At 38.1% G+C, this 22893-nt stretch overlaps 1 protein-coding gene across 3 annotated transcripts in view; it reads left to right on the top strand.

Annotated features, from left to right (window-relative positions):
- Positions 1-22893, top strand: part of EDRF1 (erythroid differentiation regulatory factor 1) — a 39911-nt gene that overhangs the window by 3220 nt on the left and 13798 nt on the right. For all 3 annotated transcript variants that reach the window (XM_079899221.1, XM_079899220.1, XM_079899222.1), the window contains exons 3-21: positions 240-306; positions 966-1091; positions 2167-2291; positions 2532-2688; positions 5546-5647; positions 5915-6036; positions 6744-6855; positions 8372-8519; positions 8613-8721; positions 9037-9148; positions 10777-11034; positions 12782-12853; positions 13154-13304; positions 15482-15670; positions 15999-16199; positions 17804-18022; positions 19679-19902; positions 21270-21428; positions 21603-21752. In XM_079899221.1, the coding sequence (XP_079755347.1) occupies positions 240-306; positions 966-1091; positions 2167-2291; positions 2532-2688; positions 5546-5647; positions 5915-6036; positions 6744-6855; positions 8372-8519; positions 8613-8721; positions 9037-9148; positions 10777-11034; positions 12782-12853; positions 13154-13304; positions 15482-15670; positions 15999-16199; positions 17804-18022; positions 19679-19902; positions 21270-21428; positions 21603-21752 (2803 nt within the window). The remainder of the gene's footprint in view (positions 1-239; positions 307-965; positions 1092-2166; positions 2292-2531; positions 2689-5545; positions 5648-5914; positions 6037-6743; positions 6856-8371; positions 8520-8612; positions 8722-9036; positions 9149-10776; positions 11035-12781; positions 12854-13153; positions 13305-15481; positions 15671-15998; positions 16200-17803; positions 18023-19678; positions 19903-21269; positions 21429-21602; positions 21753-22893) is intronic.

The raw sequence follows: 22893 nt of genomic DNA, 5'->3' as shown, positions 1-22893 counted from the left end.
CTCCCCTCCCCCATGGGAACCACAAGTCTGTTTTCTATGTCTGTTAAGTGACCCCATTATTTTATGTACCATTAAGAAGGAAAAACTAGCCAACTGTAATGGTGATAGGCATACTGATTTTGGAGGTGTTAGAATGTGAAAAACGTGTATCCAAGAAACAATGAAATATAGTATTCTATTATAAACAATACCTGCACCACCCTGAACGTGATTTTTGTGGCCTTTGTTTTCTCCTTCAGCTTTGGGATGGCATACGACTTTATTGATTCAGTGGGAAATGATGTGGATGTTGTCTCTGACTCTGAAGTAAGTGTTCTTATTGCAAATGTAGTTGGGATGTTTGTGCTGGGGATTTATAGCCTGCTTTGTCTGCAGTCTTGAAAAATTAGTGATGAAATAAGCTACAACTATCTAATTATTGAATACCTTTTTTATTAAAGTAACACTGTTCACTGCATCTTTCCTCAAAGAGGAGGGAGCAACCCCCCAAATAGTGGCAGTGGTAATTAATATTAGTATTGATGGTTGTGTTTTAATGATAGCAGTTTTGATGATAGCAATTATAATGTTGGGTTATGTAATGTTACTAGTTGAGAATTAGATGTGATACTTTTGGTAAAATCTGTTGATCCTTAGTTGGCCAATTTTATCTGAGATGCTAAAAGCCTGGGTCAGTGCAACAGTGTGACCTGTACATACTTTATGAAATTCCATCGTGTACAAATATATCTTTGACTGTCATTTACATTAACACAGGGTGACTGGTAAAATGTAGGTGATTCTGGTTCTAAAGCTCTGTCTTCTATGTGTTTATAGGTAGCTCTTTGTGTAAAATACAGTTTGTATGACCTTAAGGAAATAAGGTTTATTATGCTTTAAAGTTGAGTGAAGTTAAGATTTGAAAGATTCCAGATCACACTACAAAGGTCTTTCTAAATTGTTTTTTCCTCTTGATTTTTTTCAAGAACATAAAAAAGCTTCTGAAGATTCCCTACAGCAAATCGCACGTGAGCATGGCAGTGCACCGCATAGGAAGGACTCTCTTATTAGACGAGTTAGATATTCAGGAACTCTTTATGAGATCATCTCAGGTAATACGTGAAAAATAACAAGAAAAACACTATTTTAACAACTTAAGGGAACTAGAAATGTGATTTTGTTTCAAAGAAAGGCCAAAGTGGAAATGTGGTTGAGTACTTCAACCAAGAAGTGAAAAGGTTCACTGAAGATAAAAAAGCTTTAATAAAGAAAAAATAGAAAAGAGAACGGTGAAGAAACTTACTTCATTGAAACCAACAGCCAGGATTCTTGCAAGGAAAAGGGTGAAGTGAATGAAGAAAGTTGTGAAAATCTGAAATTTCAGGGACTGGTTAAATTTTTGAAAAGTCCTTTGATGTCTCCATTAAAGACATTTTCATGAAACATGGCTGCCAGGAAATGTGAAAAATGTTTAAAAAATTATTCCTATGAATATATAGTTATATTAGAATTAATTGGTTCTCTTAAAGTAGAGCTTCTCAAACTGTATGTGGTAAATGACTATTCCCCCCATTATTTTGTAAAGTATAATAATATAATAATATTTCAGTTTCTGAAAGCTTACTCAGTACTTCTGTATTTACCTTGTCATTATAAATAGTTCATGGTTGCAAATAGTTCATGGTCTTGCCACTCCCATAGTCTACTCTTTGAAGAATATTCCTGCAGTGCTTTGATATAGGAAAATAAGTTACAGTGATTTAAATTGACATTTAAAATAAATGTTTTTCCATTTGAAAAGACCACAGTTCAGTTCAGTCTGTATATGTTAGCCACTGGGCAGAATCTTGAGAATCACAGTCCTTGCTTCCTAACAGCTTATAATTTGGGGGTTATAAACACACAGATAATTTTAATGCAGTGTGCATAGTGGGACTGATTCCAGGCACTGAAGAACATGTTATAGAGAGAGTCACCTCTCCTTGTCTGGCTTAAAGAGAGGAGGAGGACAGGGAGATTTCCTAAAAGAGTGGATAGGGACTGAGTCTAGAAAGGTAAATGTTTTACGAGTGTAGGTTTATGAAGTGGAATTTAAAAAATAAAAAGTATTTCCTATAAGAGGGCAATAGGTAAGGAATTGTTTTGACTGCAAGCTTGGTTAATTTATCAATTTCTTATGTTATTCAGACTGGTGATTGGACGTGGTTAAAAGAGTTTTATCAAAGACTTATTGATCAGAAGTGGCAGAGGAAGAAAAAAAGCAAAGAACACTGGTATCAGAAGGCTATTCTTTCGAAGTTTTTATATTACAGGTACTTGGCTACTTGTTTATTTTTATCTTAAGAGGAAAAATGAAATTCTGATCTAAAACGTAATTTGAAGCCAGCAAAAGTAATTTAAGTTTTGCCGCTATTATTGTTGACATTTGCCCTATATTGCTTTTTTAACGAGATTTGTGCTTGATTATAGAATCTGGTTTTTAAAAACCGGTGGCCTGTTACATAAAGTTAACTTAGTAACAGTGTGGTTTTTTTTCTTTCTGATTTGGCCAGTATCAATGGTGATGGAGCTGCTCAGCCTGTCCCATCTACTGCAAAACAGCAGAAATCGTCCAGCGCAGATCAGACAAACGATTCGGATGGGGCTTCTTGGCCTGCCCCCTTTGAAATGCCTTCTTCAGTCTCTGAAGACCCCAGTGCTTCCAGTCAGGTTAGTTAGTACTTAGATGCTAATTCAGCAAACTCATTTAAGGAGACAAAATCAATTATTTTGTTAATAAAAATAGACGAACCGGAGTGAAAAATATTCCATCAATTTATGTCTTCACAGTTACAAAAAGTACTTTCTTTAGTTTTTCAATATGGAATTTACAAGGGATATCGTGAATGGCTAGATCTGATGTTTTTTAAGAAATAATTCAAAAACATTTAAAAGTTTTTACCACATTTAAGATAGCTTATCAATATGTTTATCGATACTGATTATCTCCTTAAAGTCATAAGGAGATACAGTATATTTAAACTGTAGAAATATTAAATACCTATCAGATATTGAGACTCACAGGCCTGTTTGTAATTTAAATACTGATCTTCTACCTTAACTTTTAGTCAGATTGGTAGGCCTGAAATAGCCCTGCAGATTTTCTAGATGAAGTTGCTAAGACTTAACCTACATTAATGTTATAAAGCTTTTAGAAAGGAAGAGAGAGTAGACTGTTACCTCTTTTGTCTCTTATATTCTTGGTTCTTATTGTTCATTTGTTTTTGTCCTTATTGTGTCTATCAAAGAATAAAATAACTCCATAGATGTAAATTGTGCATGTTTATTTTTAGGAAAATATATTGACAAGCTTGAGGAAGGTAAAAATAAGATCTTTAACTTGGTAAATTGTGTTTTTCCTCTTGCTGTGTATTCTCACACTTTGAACATTCAGCATTTGTCCAGATACTATCTATCCTCACAACTTATAAGGTTATAGGGGACAAATAGCTTTAACTTGATTTTAGTTTTAGTAGGTTTTCAGATAGAGATGCCTCGTTAAACTGTAGTGACCTTAAATTTTTTCCAAAGTTGGGAAAACTGGAAGGAAAAGGAAGGGAGTAATTACCATGCAAGTCCATATAGTGATAACTATAGGAGGTGGGTATGTTACATAAATGAGAAGGGACATGAGTGCTAGGAGGGTCCCATGTCATGACTTGGGTAGTGGTTACATAGGTAATTTGCTTTCTAACTAGTCATTGTACTATATTCTGTATTATTTGTTCTATGTACTTTCCTATATGTGATTATACTTCACTAAAGGAGTTTCTAAAAAATTACTTAGTATTCCTTGACTTCAAAATACATTATAAAAAGACCACATAATAGAAATACTAGTCCTCTACCACCCATTTCCTCCTTTATGAGTGTTATCATCTGTCCTTTAAGGGTTACTATGAAAAACCTTGGAGGCTTTTGAGAATATGCAGACCTGCATGTGGAGGAAGTGACCTGGAATCTACTTAATGCCTCAGGCCGTGTACTTTACTCCACGTGTGGCGTATAAATTTGTTTCATCCTTGGAGCTGCATATGTATTGTGTTGATGGTGTCATTTTACAAATAAGTAAATAAAGCTCATAAAAGGTAGATGTTTGTCTGTGGCCACAGAGCTGATGAAGTTCCAGCTAGGGTCTAAACCCTGATATTTCTGACTTCAGAGGCCTGTTCTCACAGCATTACTCCAGTGTGCCCATGTATCCCCCACATTTAGAAGGGCCCTGTAAGCAGTCGGGTTGTCTTAGCAATGGCATATTCCTAAGTAGAGCTACCCTGCCTAAAAATAATCTTTTACAGAATACTTTTTATAACATATATAAATCTTTAAATTTCAACATTTAGAGATGTATTTTGTTCGTAAGCTATCACCTCATGAATTCTTGCTCCCAACACTAAAACGGCTAGTTTGAGGCCTGTGTTAAGCATTAATAGAGTTTAAGTAGGTCTCTGTGGTATGGCCGTGAGCCAAACCTTTATTGAGGACATTATGAACTAGAGCCCAAACTCCCACTAAAGCAGCTACCTGGCAAATACAGTTTGGGGGGTTGATAACTTGTCTGTGTAAATAAACAATATAATAAGTGTTTGAAATCCTTTAAGGATCCTTTGAAAAGAAGACAAGACATAGCAGAAGCACTGGAGATTCCCCCCCATGCTTGCAGTTATACGTACTTTGCAGGCAGGTGCTAGGCCTGTTAGCACACACATAGGAATAAGCAATGCACACACACACTCACATGTGCATGCTCATGTGCATGCTCATCTTGGTTTAAAGTAATGTTTCTCAAAGGTTTAAAGTAATGTTTTTTAATGGCAACTGCCCTTATGGTTGGAAAGTTGAGTGGTGGACTGTGTTTACCCATGTCAAAGATTCCTCTTCCTATGTGTTTTCAAAATATATTCCACAGAATCTAATAAGAATAAGAAAGTGTTATGAGATCAGATACATGTGAGAACATTGGATTATACAGAGGCGAAGTAGGTTTTTCCAGTGCAGGACCTCTTAGGGGCTTTTTAATGGTAATAAGAATTGTTACTCTCCAAAAGCAAATCGTTGGTAAGCAGTGTTTTTCAAACCTGACTCCAGAAATTTTTCACCCAGGGACTAGACTTCTGTGAAACACACACTAGGAAATGTGAAACTGGAGGCTGTTCTGATGACCAGTGTCTCAAAAATACGGCTGAGGTTTCTTAGGAATTTTTTAATCCAGTAGGGATGGGGTGTGCTGAAAGAGCAGTGCTCTTCTATTCACCCAAAAAAAGAGGAAAAAAGCTTGGAAAGCTTAAAATAATCTTTCATTGTTATTTGAATAAGATCTAAATGTGATTAGCTTATTATAGTAACCGGTAATTAGGAGCTCAAATACGTCACCCAGTGATGAGAGTTAATGATTTGTATTAGCCCTGATTTACAAGAGTAGATTTGATGTGTATGCTTTGAATGTTTAGGTGATACTCTTTTACAGTAGGCCATTTTAAAGTAATTACGGCAGCAGAATCACTCCTTATCCTTGCACTTTTCACAGGGAGGTGAGCCTCTTGAACCCTCATACATAGTGGGGCATGTGGCCTCAGCACCTAAAGAACAAAACCTGACTACTTTATTCAATGACGGGGAGAACAGTCAGGTATGCTTTTCGTGGTGTCCAAGGTGAGACACCTAATCCCCAGTCTACTTCGTCATTTAAAAACTAGTCTAAATTGGATTCATAGGGGAAGAAACCCACTTGATCCTGAATCTCTTTCTAAGCATCTCTGTGATCTTATAGCTCTGTGGCTTTAATTCACCTTGTCTCCCTTGTCTTTTCCTTTTTCTAGTCTTTCTGTGGATCATGGGGGGAGATTACTGATCTCCTGTTTATTATATAATCTTTCTGTTTGATTTTAAATCACAGGGTCTTAAAAATGATTTTGCTCGGAATATTTTATGGACGTTTGAAGACATACATATGCTGGTTGGCTCCAACATGCCTATATTTGGAGGAGGCAGATACCCAGCAGTCAGCCTGCGCCTCAGGTAACCAGGCTCGTGTCCCTTTAGATCAGCCTTCCATCCGCTTTCGCCTCTCCATTCCAGCATCGTTGCCTTTTCTAGTTGTTTTCACTTCCCTTCTTGCCCCACCAGTTGAAATGGCTGCAGTAAGGAAGGAGTGTTTCAGCAAATGCTGAAAGCCCTCTGGCTGGCTTTTCATTCTAGTCCTCAGTGAGTGGAGTCAGAGATCTGCTGTGCTGACCTAGTCTTAAGTCTGAATCTACAACTTGTGAGAATATAATGTAGTCTATTTAACTAGTCAAGGAGATGGTCTACCAGCTTTCTGTTAACTAATTGTGAGCATTTTTTTAATGTTCCAGGTGTATGTGTTCATGCTAGTCCATGTGAATTCTGACTTGGGCACTATGATGCATGCTGGTCAGTCTTTCACTTCAGGTTGTGTGAAGAGCGTGCAGTAGGCTCCCCGTCATCCGCTGTCGTAGTTCCTCCTATTCTTACTGAAAACTCTGATGGACACCCATTAGAAGTCCAAGAAAAGCTTGTGGAAGGATGTTAAGTACAACACACCACATAAGCTACATGTGCGTGTCTCATCAGAAGAGAAAGCATAAATGGCATTCTCCAACTAGGGAGAATAGATTAAAGTATTTTAATGGGGGAAATAAGTCTCAGGTGATTGATTATGGAACAGCTTAATTAAATCAAATAACACTAGAAATGTGTATTTTTAGGGATAACAACAAACCAATTAATGTGCTAACTGGAATCGACTATTGGTTGGACAACTTGATATGCAATGTACCAGAGCTTGTCATGTGTTTTCATGTAAATGGAATTGTACAGGTAAGATAGATACAGTGCAACTTTTAAAATAATCTCTCAAATACAGATTGGAGCAGAAAGTACCTCACTAAAGTTTTTAAGACTGTTAAATACTAAGGTGTATTTTGGCAAGGAAGATAGCTATGGATAAACTCAAATTTGAGTGTTTTCACGTTTGAGTTGGTGATATCAGAATTCTAGATGTTATAGGAGTCTAATTTTACAGGTAATTTGTGGGCAGGTCATAATACAGTACTAAAATCTATATTTGTAGCCAGAGAACTGTAATTTTAATGCCAGGAACCCACAGTAATTACCTGAAAGTGTCCTAACAGTAGAGGTGTTTATTCAGTATACAAATACCTACTCAGTTTATGCAGAGTTTTAAGGAAAGGCCCCAGCATTGCATAAAAGTAAATAGTTTATATAGCAAATTGTTATTGAGCATATTCTATTTATGAGGGACTTTGTCCCCATCAGAAATGTTGGAGGAAAAACAATAAGGTTTGGTCACTACTCAGAACGGTTTAACCTAATGGGAAATAAGAATGTGCAAAGAGAAAAATTGGAGACAGTGGGTGAAGGATTCACAGTGTAGTGCACACAGGAGTCTGGATGATCAGAGAAGGGTGAGATCACTTCTGTTTTGATCTGGTCTATTTTCCAACTGATTTGTAGTTTCTAGTCTTAGAGTACTTCAGAAAATACGGTAAGTGGCCTTTAGGGAAGTGTAAGCAGAAGACAAGCTAAAGCTACAGAGGCGCTTTAAAAATCGTGATAGTGGTCTTCCCTGGTGGCGCAGTGGTTGAGAGTCCGCCTGCCGATGCAGGGGACACGGGTTCGTGCCCCGGTCTGGGAAGATCCCACATGCCGTGGAGTGGCTGGGCCCATGAGCCATGGCCGCTGAGCCTGCGCATCCGGAACCTGTGCTTCGCAATGGGAGAGGCCACAGCAGTGAGAGGCCCACATACCGGGAAAAAAAAAAAATCGTGATAGTAATAGCCTTGCAGCCTTTACTCTTACTGTTGCCTCCACATGCCATGCTCCATTTCTGTGAAGGAATAGACTCCATAGCTCAAGGGGAAAAGAGGATACACTGGAGACACTGCCCAGATGACTATAGTGTCAGGGGAAAGAAAAAGCCAGAAATACATATTTTGAGAAAGTTTACTGGGCGAAGTCTGCCTTCATTTACCACCTTCCCAGTGGAAAACCATTAGGGTAGAATAGAAGAAAGTGTACAGTGTGACTTGTTCCGTGGTTAGGACAGAAATGAGATCCTGCCTAAGTGTGTGGTTCAAAATCAGGTGATGACTCCCCCTTGAGAATTATTCCTGTGGTAAACCACCACATTGCTGGCAGGGATGGGTCAGATTTCTTTGGAGTATCAGGGCAGAAAAAAGACCAAAAACCAGTGCCTTAAACTCTCATGCTGCGTAGGTCTCTAGTTGCGGGATTCGTATGTTTGGTCGCTTTTTCATAAGAGAAGTGTTGCTGTGTAGGTTTTCTCTTAAACTATCTTCTATCTGTTTTATAGAAGTATGAAATGATAAAGACAGAAGAGATTCCCAATTTGGAAAACTCTAATTTTTCTACTAAAGTCATAAAAGATATTGCACAGAATATTTTATCATTTTTGAAATCTAATTGTACCAAAGAAGGACATACCTATTGGCTATTTAAAGGTAAGCTAATTCTTGAATGAATAGTAATTGATTTGAGTGGCAACTGTAAAGTGAGGTTTATTTGGTTTTTTTGTTTTTTTTGTTTTTTCCCAGCAAGTGGCAGTGATATAGTGAAGCTCTATGATCTCACTACTCTTTGTGAAGAAACTGAAGACAAATACCAAAATCCATTCACAATGCCAGTGGCTATTCTCTTATATAAGTGAGTGCTTTAAGAAGTTAAGATGGAGAATTAGCCTTACTTACAATTCTTAAGTGTATAGCCACATTATCTACGCCAAGGTTTTAAATACCTTTTAGATTTTCATAGTTTAAAAAAAGTGTGTGTATGTATGTATACATACACCTATATACTGTTCCAAAATAAATGGGGAAGGGGGAGGGCAGGTATATAAAACACAACATTGAGTTGTTTCTTATGGCCCTTATTCCACTGGAAGGAAAGAAGAGCGTGCCTAGACTTGAGTCTTGTAGAGAACGATGAATGGGGAGTAAATTTGATATGAACTTCTTTTAGGGTTGCTTGCAACATGATGATGAAGAAGAATCAAAATAAGAAACACTATGGGACTGTTAGAACCCTGCTTCTGAATTGTGTTAAATTGCTGGACAAAGGCAGGCATCCTCAAGTAAGATTAACATATGCTCTCTAAAAGAATTCTGGCATTCTGATAGAGAATTGTTGCCTAGACATTAAAGCCGCCTAATTCATAGTCTGCAGCTGCCCAGTGGATCCAGTTTGGTAGCCAGGTACCACGTGTGGCTCTTGAGCACTAAAGTGTGCTTCATCTGAATCGAGATGTGCTTTCAATGTAGAATACACACTGAATCTTGAAGAGTGTGTGTGCGCATGTGTGTACACATTACATGATGAAATATTTTGTTTATTGAATCAAGTGTAATATTAAAAATTGATTTCGGGCTTCCCTGGTGGCGCAGTGGTTGAGAGTCCGCCTGCCGATGCGGGTTTGTGCCCTGGTCCGGGAAGATCCCACATGCCGCGGAGTGGCTGGGCCCGTGAGCCATGGCCGCTGAGCCTGCGCGTCCGGAGCCTGTGCTCCGCAACGGGAGAGGCCACAACAGTGAGGCCCACGTACCGCAAAAAAAAAAAAAAGAAAAAATTGATTTCAACCAGTTTTTACTTTTTTTTAATGTAGCCACTAGAAAATTTTAAATTTTGTGTCTGGCTCACATTTCTCTTGGATAGCACTGTTCTATAAATTTACAATTCACACAATTTTAATAAAGTAGTGCTGTTTTTCCTTTGTATTACCACTGTTAAAAGGTGGAAAACTATAGTCTCTTGAAAGATCCATTTACATGAATGTCAGTATGAATAAGGACCACATCCTGTACCTCAGTATATAAAAGCGTCTCTTAAAACAACCTCAGTTCTGTGCCCATGGTTTTACACCACCCTTATTACCCTCAGGTGTCTGAATTTGACAACTGTATGTTTCAGTGTAAGGATAGTTGTGTCCTGTTTAAATCAGAAGAGATATGTAGTATCTGTGATTTTTTTTTTTTAAAGATCCAAGTTCCTTTTAGTTGTGGCCACGTGCAGTTTGGAGATAAAGATTATCCTAGAGACCAAACCAAGATAAACTGTTTGTGAAGAAAAATGGCAAAGCAATTTCTGGCTTAAATGTCTAATTGCTGATTAAGGTGATGGTGGTTAATAAGTTAAAAATAGTGTTAAGACTATTGCATGTCTGAGACTAAGAATTACCTAAACAGTAGAGTAAAATAAATGCTAATATATAAATGCTAATTTTAAGAGAAACCAGATTTTCTGGACTTTTCCCTCATTAAGCTAGTGGAGGTTTTCCCCCTGGAACCATAGGTCGTATAGTAAATATTAGTTGCCTATTAAAGATAAACTAATTAGTTCATAGCGTGTAAAGAGAAATTCTTGTTTCTTGGTTGATACGGAGTGATGTGTTGCTAACATTTTAGTTATGACACTTTATACGTGAAAACTTGTCTCCAGTGAAATACATTTGCCACTTTTTCTTAAGAGAGAGGGCTGGGAATGGAATAATTTTAGGAAATAAACATATCAACCCATGAGGATTTTACAGAGTACATTCAGAGTATTGGTACTTTGAAACAGGAACATTTCAGTGTGTATTAACAGTCTGTGGTGGAAACAGCCTGTCTGCAGGTCTCTTAAAATTTGTTAGTACAGTAGTAAAATTCATTCCACTTTAGAATGCTCGATTTTGATGAGTTACTTATATTTTTTTCTTTTTATAAGATTATTGCTTCAGCCAATTACATGCTTTCAGAACTCTTCCAATTGGATGAACCTAAAAAAGAAAGTTCAGAATCTCCATTAAATGAGAATTCTGATGAAAGTTATAGTGAAGAGGAGGAGGAGATGCCAGACAGCGATGAAAACGTATCCTACAGCACCTGTTCTGATCCATCAGATGATAACAAAGCAGTAGCTATAATTAAGTCTGTTGGAGAATTGTCAGTTCCAGAAAAATACAAATCCATTCATCAAATCAGAGTAAGCATATTGAAATTTGTATTAAAATTTCATCAATGGAAAAACAAACAATCGTTAATTGAATACAGTTAGCATCTCAAGAGATGGCATTACTTCAGTAAATCTTTTATGGTCTAGGGTCTAATAATCATTAGCTCTATGAATTCTGAAACTTGGTTTTATAGTTGTCCCAGGGTAACTGATCCACATGCAGACCTATGGTGGGCTGATGTGTAAACCACATCAATATGTTAATTTTTATGTGGGAGATTTTCCTTTCCAGTGACCAGTGTGCAGCCCTGGCTGCTCACCATGGTACTTCTTCCCGATTGCTGTGTTGCTGGGAGACTGAATGTGTAGGTTGCTTGGTGCACGTAGAATCAGAGCACATGGGTGGCTCATTATTGATCCATATGTGGAGAAATCTGGCACATTGTCCCTGTGCTACAGGATGGTGCTTTTCAGTGACTGTGGCCATGTCAGCTGGATTGGACATGTCTCTTCTCTGGTCACAGCCCGAAAGACCCTAAGAGCTTCCTCCCTTTTGGTTTCTCTTGGTGTCAATTGTGTTGACTGTCATACCATCCATCTTTTTCTAGACAGTGTAATTATGTTTCATTTTTCTAAATTATAATTAATTTCCTGTCATATTTATAGATAATCTCTTAATTTAAGCTCTGAGTTTAACTTTCAGGTGGAAATTTTATATCCAAATAGGTTTTTAGAGGACACCTCTGTGTCACCCCAAAACATTGCCTGTCCTTCTGACCTTCTCTTCCTTCATTTCTCCTCTCATTTACCTTAGCCCCACTGCCTTTTTTTCTGTCTCTCATAAACCGTCTTTCTGAATTTTAGTGCACTTGCAGCTTGAACCCCGCAGTACAGTAAAAAAATGTTTCTGATTATAAACAAAAACATTGATTGTAAAAGCTACCTGTATTTGGGAAACTGCATTGTAACAATGTGATTACATTTGGAGAATGGTATGCTTACAGATTTTTTTTTTTTTTTTTTACAGAGACAGCACTTTCTATCAATATTGAAAGCACTCAGAAATACAGTCACAGTATTCATATAAACATGTCTTTCATGGTAGCTTTGCCTTATCTCAGTAGTTTTTGAAGTACAGACAGCATGGCTCCAGAGCCCCGGCCTCAGCACTCGCTCACTGAGTGCTTGAACACATTACTTAACATCTGTGTTTACTTCTCTGTATAACGAGAATGGTAATTCCAGCCTCATAAAATTCACCAAATGGAATGCCTCGCAGAAGCTCTTACACATGATATCACTTAGTAGATGGAGGCTGTTAACTGGTTCTCCTCCTAATTAAGTATATAAATTATACAGTGAGACCATTGGCAATACTTGTTAACTTATTGCTAAATTGATGATATTATTAACTGTGTTACCAAGAACTAGTGCTGATTAGGAGTCAGGCTCACCTATCGGATTAGGTATACATTTATTTAAAACATTACTACTCTCATTCTTGCTTTTTTTGTTGTAATAGAATTATTTTTTTGAATTTTAAGTACTTAAAGCAACATGTATGCTGGAAGATCTTTTTAAGCAAGATTTTTGTTGATGCTTATATCAGTTTACTCTGCAATTAAACAGTGCATTAGCCTTAAAATGTCAGATACCTCACTAAGCTGAATATACAGAAAATTTCAAAATTATTGACTTGTAGAGTTTTAGTAATTCCCAGGAGATGGAATTTGTCATATCAGTGCATATTAATAATTTTAAATGTTTGTTTCTGAAGCCCAGTTGTGCATTTCCAGTTTGCCATGACACAGAAGAGCGCTGTAGACTTGTGCTTACCTACGTTCTGGAGGTAAGTTTCAGTGTAGACTGCACCGTTTCAGTAAAACTTGTACTTGATATGCAAATAGTGTTTGTTTATTGGTGCCTACATGTTATTCTGAATGATATTCTACTGTGATTTCCCCCCCCTTTAAGCATAAGTTGAAAATTAATGTCTCCTAATTTTCAGGTCAAATGTAGTAGTTTTTTAAAGTCTGTTTTCAAAATTTAAATTCTCCTCAATGTATCTAGTAGTCCAGATATTGCCTTATATTTAGTTTCCAGTTGGTGTTCAGTGACACGTATAGTAAATGTTTCTCTTCTTTTAAAGGGTTTAAAATCTGTGGACAGCAGCATCAAAAAAGAAAGTGACCTCCCTGCCGCTGACCCCAACACCCCAATCCCACTAAAATATGAAGATGAATCCACAAGGGGGGGTCCTGAGGGTCTGGAGAAGCAGATGGCCTTGTTTTTGGACAAAAGTAAGTTGAATTGAAGTGCAAATAAGGCCTTTTCAGCGGAATAATATAGTAGGCCTTTTCAATAGCAGACTTAGGTCAATTAAGGCATTCATTGAAAGGAATTCAGAAAAAGGATATCATGTGAATGGAAAGTGGGGGAAGATATCCTTTCAATTGAAATATAAAATAAAACAGGATAATTTCGATACTTTATAGATAGTTCTAAGAAGAACATAAGGAACCTGCTTCCTCCTGTTACCTGCTGTGAGGAACTAATGCCTTCAGCACGGTGGGGTTCTCCTGAGAAAGCCCCACTTCAGTAGATGCAGTCAAGGGTTTAAGCACAAGGACTTAGGAACCAAACCGCACAGCTTCAGATCTCAGCTTCACTAGGGCAGGTTGTTTGACTTTTTTGAGCCTTGTTTTCTCTCAAAGTAGAGACAGTAATAGTCCCTAGTTTAAAGGGCTCTTACACGGATTCAGTGAGTTGATGTATGTAACGTGCTTAGAACAGTGCACATAATGAGCACCTTAGGCGTGGTAGCCGTTGTCTCCTCACGGCACTTGGATAAGCTGCAGGAGTCACTTATAAAGGGTCTGATTTGTTCCTCAAGAACATCACTTCATGAGGAACATGTGGACTTTGAAGTCAAAGTCCTGAATTTCTCATTTATTTTAATCTAAGTTGTATTTCTTTTTCCAACCATATCCCCCTCCCTTTGTTTTTTTAAATCAGTTTCAGTTATTTTAAAAAGTGTTTTGAAAGCCAGTATGTTTAAAATAGTATCAAGTGCTTTCTAAAAGGTCTTTTCTTCCCTTCATGAACATAAGGGGGCGGGGGGCAGTGTGCGTGGCAGGATTCATTTCCCCAGCATTTATGTAGTGCTTCCTATGTGCCAGCCTGAGTCTACCCACAATGAGGAGGACCACACCAGCACTCGAGACCCCTGTCTCTGTGCTTCCTTCATGGTGTTCTCTTCTCTGAAATGCCTTTTCTGTCTCCTCCTTCCTCCGCATCTCAGCTGTTGAAAATCCTGCTCTTGTTTAAGGTCTCCGTCCTAACCTCTATCCCCAGAATTACTTGGTTCCCTCACCACTCTGTCCTGTGAGCCCTTAACTGAGGCCTGCCTCAGTCATCATCAGCTGTGTCTAATGGTTTTACACACACACACACACGAACACACTTGTGAGCAAAACTTCATCTTCTTCATTTTTGGTTTTCTCACAATGCCTCGCATATAGAAAATGCATAACAGTAGCAGAGGAAAAAGAAATACATGCACAAATAAAACCATAAGAGACTAAGTACTTTTCATTGCTTTGAAAGACTCAAGTGTTGGAGCTGATCAAAAAATGAGACATCTTTAAAAAAAATAAAATGAGACATCTTGAAGCTGGGAGATGATGGGGGGTGGGTTCCCACAGCATTTTGCTCTTCTCTCTGTCATTGCACTTAATATATTTTGTTGTGGTTTATGTTATTGGCCCATCTCCACCCTTGGTCTGTGGGGTCTTCAAGGACAGAGGCCATATAACTTCATGTCACTGTTTCTGGTGCCTAGCACGGTGCTTGGCACAGAAGTGGACATTTGTTGGCTGAAGAGGGTAGTAATGGGCTGGACTTTAGAAAGTATTCCTGGTGGAGGAAGCAGTAAACCCAGATGGGATACAGGGAAAACAGGGTTTATGTAGACAACAAGCTGCACCTTGATTTTGGTTGGTGGAGAGTAGGCGTGGAGTACAAGGAGGTAAGGCTAAACAAAATGGAGCTTAGGAAGTGGGCTGAGATGCTGAGACATGATTGAGTAAGTGGTGAGAAGCCATTTTAATGTTTTAGAACAGGAGTTCCACTGTGATTAAAGCTGTGCTTTAGGAAGGTGAACTTTTTGGCAGGTCGACGCATAGACTAGAGAAAGGACGTAGATGTCAGTCATGAGCTTAGTTATGTTAGTGACCCTGAAAGAGTGACAGAGTTGACAGCTACGGAGAAGCAGGCCTTTGGAAATCCCAAGTGAGAATGTCAAAACACTGCTATTCTACTTCATTGCATTTAAGTAGTAAGATACAGTATTTACCAGTTTTGTTGTAGCTATTAATAATACCTAGGCCTGGAGGGTTTTTATCAAGAAGCAAAATTTTTTTTACAGTGAGACTTATATTCAAATAAAATGTGCTGCCTTTTTTCCCTCATGTCGTAGTGGGCTCCCTTCAGAAGGGTAATTATTCCAGTCAGTCTGGAATGATCCCTGGTTCTTGGCAACATAAAATGAAACTCCAGCTGATTCTCAAGTCATCAAAGGCCTATTATGTTTTGTCTGATGCTGCCATGAGTCTTCAGAAATATGGAAGAGCGTTACGATACATTAAATTAGCTTTGCAGAGCCATGGTAAGTTACTATAAATGAAAATATTTAATAGGCATTGGGAAGAGAGAAGGAGAAGGCATCTGAATCAGTGAAATTTTAATCCTATTTCTGTTTTAAATTTAACTAAAATTTTTTTTTCTAATCTTGTATATGTTTCCTAGTATTTTCCACTTTGGTTTAACATCGCTTCATTTTGAAATACATGAAGTCATATGTGATATGTGACATAAAATAAACTTAGATACAGTGGTACAAAGCTTTCAGCTGGTAACAGATTTTCTTAATTTTTACTGTATTCCTTCATTTTTAATGTGCTGTGTTTTTTCTCCTTCCTACCCTTTCCACATAGATACTTATTGCTGCCTCTGCACCAATATGCTTTCTGAAGTGCTGCTATTTCTTTCTCAATATTTAACACTCTGTGGTGATATCCAACTAATGCTGGCCCAGAATGCAAATAATAGAGCGGCACACCTTGAAGAGTTTAATTATCAAACAAAAGAAGACCAGGAAATATTACACAGCCTCCACAGGGAGTCCAGTTGTCAAGGTATGCCAGTGAGACTCATCGTTTGATTCAGAAAAATGCCAGAAATGTTAGTGTTTTGGTATTGCTGTTTTGTTTCATTTCTTAATGTTAAATTGAACATGATCCTGTGTATTTGTGTATAAAGTGGTTTTGAAGTATTTTATAATTAGTAATTATACAACTAGAACTAATTAAAAAATAGTCTCTGGAGACAATCGTATTGACTTTTTACACTTCTCTCTTTGTAAGGTTTTTCTGGGAAACCCTTCAGTCAGCTAACCACGCCATGATTTTCTTTTGAAAAGGAGTAACAGTTGGTAAAAGTGGATGATTACTTTTTGAATGGTTCACCTTTTGAATGGTTCCTGAGGGCTAAGATACAGTGATCATTATTTTTTTATTTTATTTTTTTTTGCGGTACGTGGGCCTCTCACTGTTGTGGCCTCTCCCGTTGCGGAGCACAGGCTCCGGACGCGCAGGATCAGTGGCCATGGCTCACGGGCCCAGCCACTCCGCAGCATGTGGGATCTTCCCGGACCGGGGCACCGGCAGGAGGACTCTCAACCACTGCGCCACCAGGGAAGCCCCAGTGATCATTATTTTTTAAATGTAGTTCACAGCTGTCTGTTTTTGGAGTTGTCAGATTTTAAACCTGGAAGATAGGAGAATTTAGTCTGCAGAGCAGTATCCCTCCCTCTTAGCTCAGTACGGTTATATATAAGCACCTTGCAATTAGGGCAGTAAGTGAGACATTAGGTGCTTTTGTAATGTATGGAGTTGTTTTATTATGCTCTTAAATCGTTTATATCACTTTATATCCACATCCCAAAAAACTTTGGACTGTTAACATCTAGAGAGGTATACTGGCGGAGGAAATGTATTATTATGGGGGTTTTTTGCCCTCTTTCTCCCCTTCTCCCCTTCTGAGTTTCTCAAATAATCATTTTATTTTAATAAACATGGTGATAAAATCCTTAAGTTTGTTTTTGCCATTCCCATCATGTTAATTTCATATAATTTACTTCTTTGTAAGAGTGATGTGCTCCTTGAAAGTTATCAGCAGGAGTACTACCCTTTTTCTTCCTTGAATTTTTGGGCCCTGCACCTGAGTTTACTCCAGTCTCCACTAGAGGGCACGTTTAAGTCTTTGAGAGCTTATCTGTCAGCTTCTTCAGTGACATAAACTTACATTGGCAAACTCTAATGTACATAACTAGCCTCTGTAGCAATCCGAACTTTATTTCAAGAACTGTTTCCAGTAATTAAAAAGGAAAAACTGGTTTACCTTGTATCAGTGGACAACTTTAGGTCTGTACCAGTAAGCAGTGGACCTGGTAAAATCTGGGTCTTGGGAGTTGTTTTTAGGCAGGAAAATATTTCTTTTAATCCAACATGAATGTCCCAAGAAAATATAGTTTTTAAAATAAATTCAGAGATCTTTTTTTTGAAATTTAAAATTTTAGTTGTATTAACTGAATCTTACTATGTTTATAGTATATTGCATATTATGGTATAAGCATAATTTTACTATACGTTATTTTGTCTTAAAAGTATTAGATTACTTAGATACTAAGGAAGAGGGGTTCATATGACTCATGGTGATGTTTCCTTTTTCTTCTTTTAAGGATTTGCATGGGCAACTGATTTGTCTACGGACTTAGAAAGTCAACTTTCAGTTAGTTGTAAATGTTATGAGGCTGCTAATGAAATCTTGCAGTTTAGTGACTTAAAAAGTCAAAATCCAGAACAGTATATACAAGTATTGAAGAGAATGGGTAACATTAGAAATGAAATCGGTGTCTTTTACATGAATCAGGCTGCCGCATTACAGAGTGAGAGAATAGGTGAGTACGTCTCTGGGGTCCTGTCTTTATTGCTCGTTCTCTTAGAAAATCATGCTGATTTTACATGGTTCAAGCCAAGAACTGTGGCATTTGATTTTATGTCATAAAGGGGTGCACTATTAAAGAATCTTTTATTATTAAATTCTCAAGGAATAAAAGTAGGAAAAGACAGTATTTCCCCTTGGGAGTCATCATTTCACTGTCCTCCGTCCTCCATCTGATCACTTCAGAAGTGAGTTGGACAGTCAGCCATGTGCTAGGCTCTATATTGGATATGTAATTGGCTAAGACGTAGTTCTCCGAGCTGGGAAGCCAGATATGAATACAAATCTCTGAAAAATGCTATAAGTACAAATGCCGTACAGTAGAGGAGTGGGGAAAGGAAGACGTTCCTTGAAGTTGTGGCTTTCTTGGAAGGCTTGTGGGAAGAAGGTGTAGTTTGGGCAGATTGCAACATGATATGATTGCAGCAGGCAGATGTGGGAAAGGTGGGATGTCTCGACCGGAGTAGGCAGCGTTAGGAAGGAGCCAAAGATATAGTGTCCAGTGGGTGTTTAGAGGAGCAGCGAGTGGTCTTCAGTGATTCAGGCAGAGGGGGATGGACTGCGCCCATGTTGAGTTTGAGAAGCCAGTGGACATGTACCTGAATGGTATGATTTAGTAGTCAGTTAGAAATGTGTGCTTAGAGCTCTTTGGGTTAGCAAGGCATAGGTTGGGAACCATTCACATAGGCGTGATAGTTGAAGCCATGAGAATGGGTGAAACTGTAGAGGCTGTACACACAGCATGGGAAACCAAAAGGGCAGAGATAAAACTGAGGACAGCAGGTAGGTTGAATAAGTTATTGTGTGCCTGTTGATCTGTGAGCTGTACTTGCCACAGGGGTACAGAGGTCATTGCCGGTGGGAGAACCTGTGCTTTGTTGTTGTTGTTATTTATAGGTATATAATACATTTTTAAAATTGAGATATAAGAACCTATGCTTTTAAGGTGCCTCTGGAGGAGGAAGTTGGTGAAGGTGTATGAGAAGTGGTTGTCAGAAACCTAGGAGAATTAGAGAAGACACGGACTGTGCCTCTTGAAATTCATGGGGCCATGTCTTTTGAATCTTTATGCAATAGTGCTTTGCTCGATGTTTTTATATGCCTGCTTTAATATCATCTGGTTAATAGAGAAGAGGACTCCGAGTGTTGTGTCAGTCTGCCCGGCTGCCATAGACTAGGTGGTTTCAACAACAGAAATTTATTTCTCACAATGTGGAGCTGGAAGTCCAAGGTTGGATTTCTCTGAGACTTCTCTTCTTGGCTTGCAGGTGGCCACTTTCTTGCTGTGTCCTCACCTGGTCTTTTCTGTGTGTGTGTTCCTGACGTCTCTCTCTCTTATGAGAACACCAGTCATTTTGGATCAGGGTCCCACCTTATGACCTCATAAATGAGACCTTAGTCAACATTTGTGGTTAGGGCCTCAACATGAATTTGGGGCGGGGGGCGGGGGGGACACAGGTGTGATGAGAATAGTGCGCTGCAGTGGGTCCAGGTGGCTGGTGGTCCACTAGACATCCTGTCACTGCCACGCTCTCATCATCTCATCGAGAGACACTGGTGCGTTTACGCTGATATCTGCTTACACAATTGTTTTCTTTCTTTTTTTGTGAAGTGAGCAAAACTGTGTCTACTGCAGAGCAGCAGTTGTGGAAAAAAAGCTTTTCTTGTTTTGAAAAGGGAATTCACAACTTTGAGTCAATTGACGATGTCACAAATGCTGCCCTTTTATTATGTAACACGGGACGACTCATGCGAATTTGTGCACAGGCTCACTGTGGTGCAGGTGATGAATTTAAACGTGAATTTTCTCCAGAAGAAGGCTTGTATTACAATAAGGTAACTTGCTTACATGTTGGACCTCATCTATTCACACCTGATTGTCCTTTACACTTTGCCACAGCTCCACTAAAAGGTTATAAAACTAAAATAATTAACAGCTGTGGTGATGGCACAGGACTAGACAGATCATTAAAACACTTAGAAACTGGAAGAATACTGAGAATTTAGTAGTGAAGATGACAGGTAGGGAAAGATAATTGTTGAGTAAATTACATCGGTGTAGTGAGAGCACGTCAGATGGATTAAAGATCTACACAGAGAAGTGAAACTCTGGAAGTCCCAGAGGAAAATACAGGTAGGCGGTTCTCTGATAGGATGGGAAAGGACTTTTGCAGCGTAACACAAAGAGCAAAAATTGCGACATAAAAGATGGATAAATTCAAATGCATAAAAATTGTTTCTTAAATGCACAACAGAAAGCAAAATTGAAAAGCAGTCCACAATCCAGGGAAAATACTTAGAGCATACATGACAGATCAGAGGTTAATAAATCCTTAATATATAAAGAACAATTAAGAATCATTGAAAATAAACTGCCCCAATAGAAGAACAACTAACCTTGAACAAAAAAGTCATACGTGTAAAAAAAAAAAAAAAAAAAAGTAAATGGTTAATATGTAAGAAAAATTTCAAAATTTAAACTTTTATGAAATTTAAAAATCAAGTTTTTTTAATCAAATTGTGAACATTTTTTGGCAAATGGTAATATCCAGCGTTGGGGGAGGTACAAGAACACTCATTTAGTCGAGAACTTTGAAGCTGTTTAAATTACATTAGTGAGCAATGTTCATTGCATAGAGAACTTAAAAAAAAAAGTGACCTTGTTTTTCTTTAAGCCTACATATACACAGAAAAAGTGGATAAGTACACACCAGAAATGTAGAAATTATTGCTGGGTGATGGAATTCAGTGTGATTTTATTTGATTACATACAATGACCATGTATTTCAGCATAGTGGTGACAGAGGTGGGAAGGGTTGCTTCTTTATACACTCAAACCCAGCAAATTTTTTATCCATAGACTTGTCAGATTATTTTTTCTAGTTTGCTAGTTATATAAGCTGTAATTCTCATTTAGAAAGAAAGGAAAACAAATGAAAAAAATGCATCCTTATGCTTCACATGAGTCATAAGACACTCAGATGGGCTGATGATAGACTCGAGAGGAAATGTGGGCAACATGTAGTCCACTTTAAATCACTTTCTTCATTGAAACTGTGTCACTGATTTACTTTTTTCCTTTCCTCATGATATTGGTCTTTTATAAATTCTCTCAAATTAATGTTGGGGTGATTGTGAGACATGTTTTACTTTATGGTGTATATTTAAACTGAGTCACAATGGTCCTCTTTCCTCCCTTGCAGGCTGTTGATTACTACTTGAAAGCTCTACGATCCTTGGGAACACGAGACACACACTCAGCTGTTTGGGACTCAGTGAATTGGGAATTGTCCACTACTTATTTTACTATGGCAACTCTACAGCAAGATTACGCTCCGTTATCTAGAAAAGCTCAAGAGCAGGTAATATTTGCTGGATTATAAAGAAGTCTTAACCTTACTTATTCCTTTGTTTGACACATACTGAGCATCTGTTATAGTCTTTTTCTTGACAAGCAGTATTTAAATGTTTTTAAGATTCTTACATAAGATTATGGGATTGTCATTTTTTTCCTCCCCCTTAAAAAAAATACACAGATTGAAAAAGAAGTCAGTGAGGCTATGATGAAGTCCCTGAAATACTGTGACGTGGACTTGGTGTCTGCTCGACAGCCTCTTTGTCAGTACCGAGCTGCAACCATCCATCACAGGCTGGCGTCCATGTACCACAGTTGTCTGAGGAATCAGGTATTGCCATTTCGATTCAAGTTAAGTGCCAAGTCCATTTAAACGTGTTCTGGTGCTTTTCTTACATTTCTGTAGACATTTAGAATGCCATCTATTCTTTTAGCCATTTGAGAAAAACTTGGACTGTGGGTATTTTTCCCCTCTCTCCTATGCTATGTATTTTTTTATTATAATTGGGTCTTAGTTTGCAAAATTATGTGTTTGCCTGGGTGTATTATTTAGATTTTTTTAAAATGTAGTTAGGCTTTATAGTAACGGTTCTATGTCAATTTTAAAGTATGCATTGCTCATTTAAAAAAATTTTTATTTTGAAATAGAGCATGCATATAAAAGCACATAGAAAATGTATGTGAAGCATTTATACAGTTTAAAGAAAAACAAAGGAAACCCTTGTGTACCTCACCTTGAGGTTAAGAAATGGAAGACTCCTTCAGGGATCCCCTGTGTACCCCTCCCTGTTGAGTCTCTCTCAGTACCCACCCACATTAACTACTGTCCCAGATTTTCTGTTATGTCTGTACCTTTTCTGTCTTTTACCACCTAGATTAACTACTGTCCCAGATTTTCTGTTATGTCTGTACCTTTTCTGTGCTTTACCACTTAGACGGCATGTTTACATTTTACCTGGTTGTGAACTTTATAGAACAAGTCATACTGTACATATTCTTCTGTGGCTTACTGCTTTTTAGTTAACATCATGTATTGGAGATTCTTCCAGGTTGATACACGTAGCTGTTCATTTTCTCAGCTCAACAGTATTCATTAAATGAATATATCCCAGTTTATTTATCCATTCTATGATTAGTGAACTTTGGGGTGGTTCTAGTTTGAGGCTATTAGCAATAATATGATGAACAGTCTTGTACCTGAATCCTGGTGCTCAAATGCATGTATTTCTAAGGATAATTTGAGGCCTGAGCTGAAGGTGCCCTCCTTCAGAGAGGTTGCCTTGCTTCTGCCAGGAGTCTTGTGCTTATAGTTTCTCAGGGATATTTTTTTATTGTTTTGTTGTTGTCCCTTTCTTAGCTCAGCACCAAGACAAATTATCTTGCAGTTCCTTGGGTGTGGGTTTACTTCTGGGATGCCTTTATCCTGGAAATACTGTCCTTTGAGGTCCAGCTGAATCTGGAGAGGGTTTTTC

Source organism: Stenella coeruleoalba (genome assembly GCF_951394435.1).
Source record: "Stenella coeruleoalba genome assembly, chromosome: 16".
In the NCBI taxonomy this organism is placed as follows: domain Eukaryota; kingdom Metazoa; phylum Chordata; class Mammalia; order Artiodactyla; family Delphinidae; genus Stenella; species Stenella coeruleoalba.
Note: the sequence above shows the minus strand (reverse complement) of the source record. Positions and strands in the feature narration are given on the sequence as shown.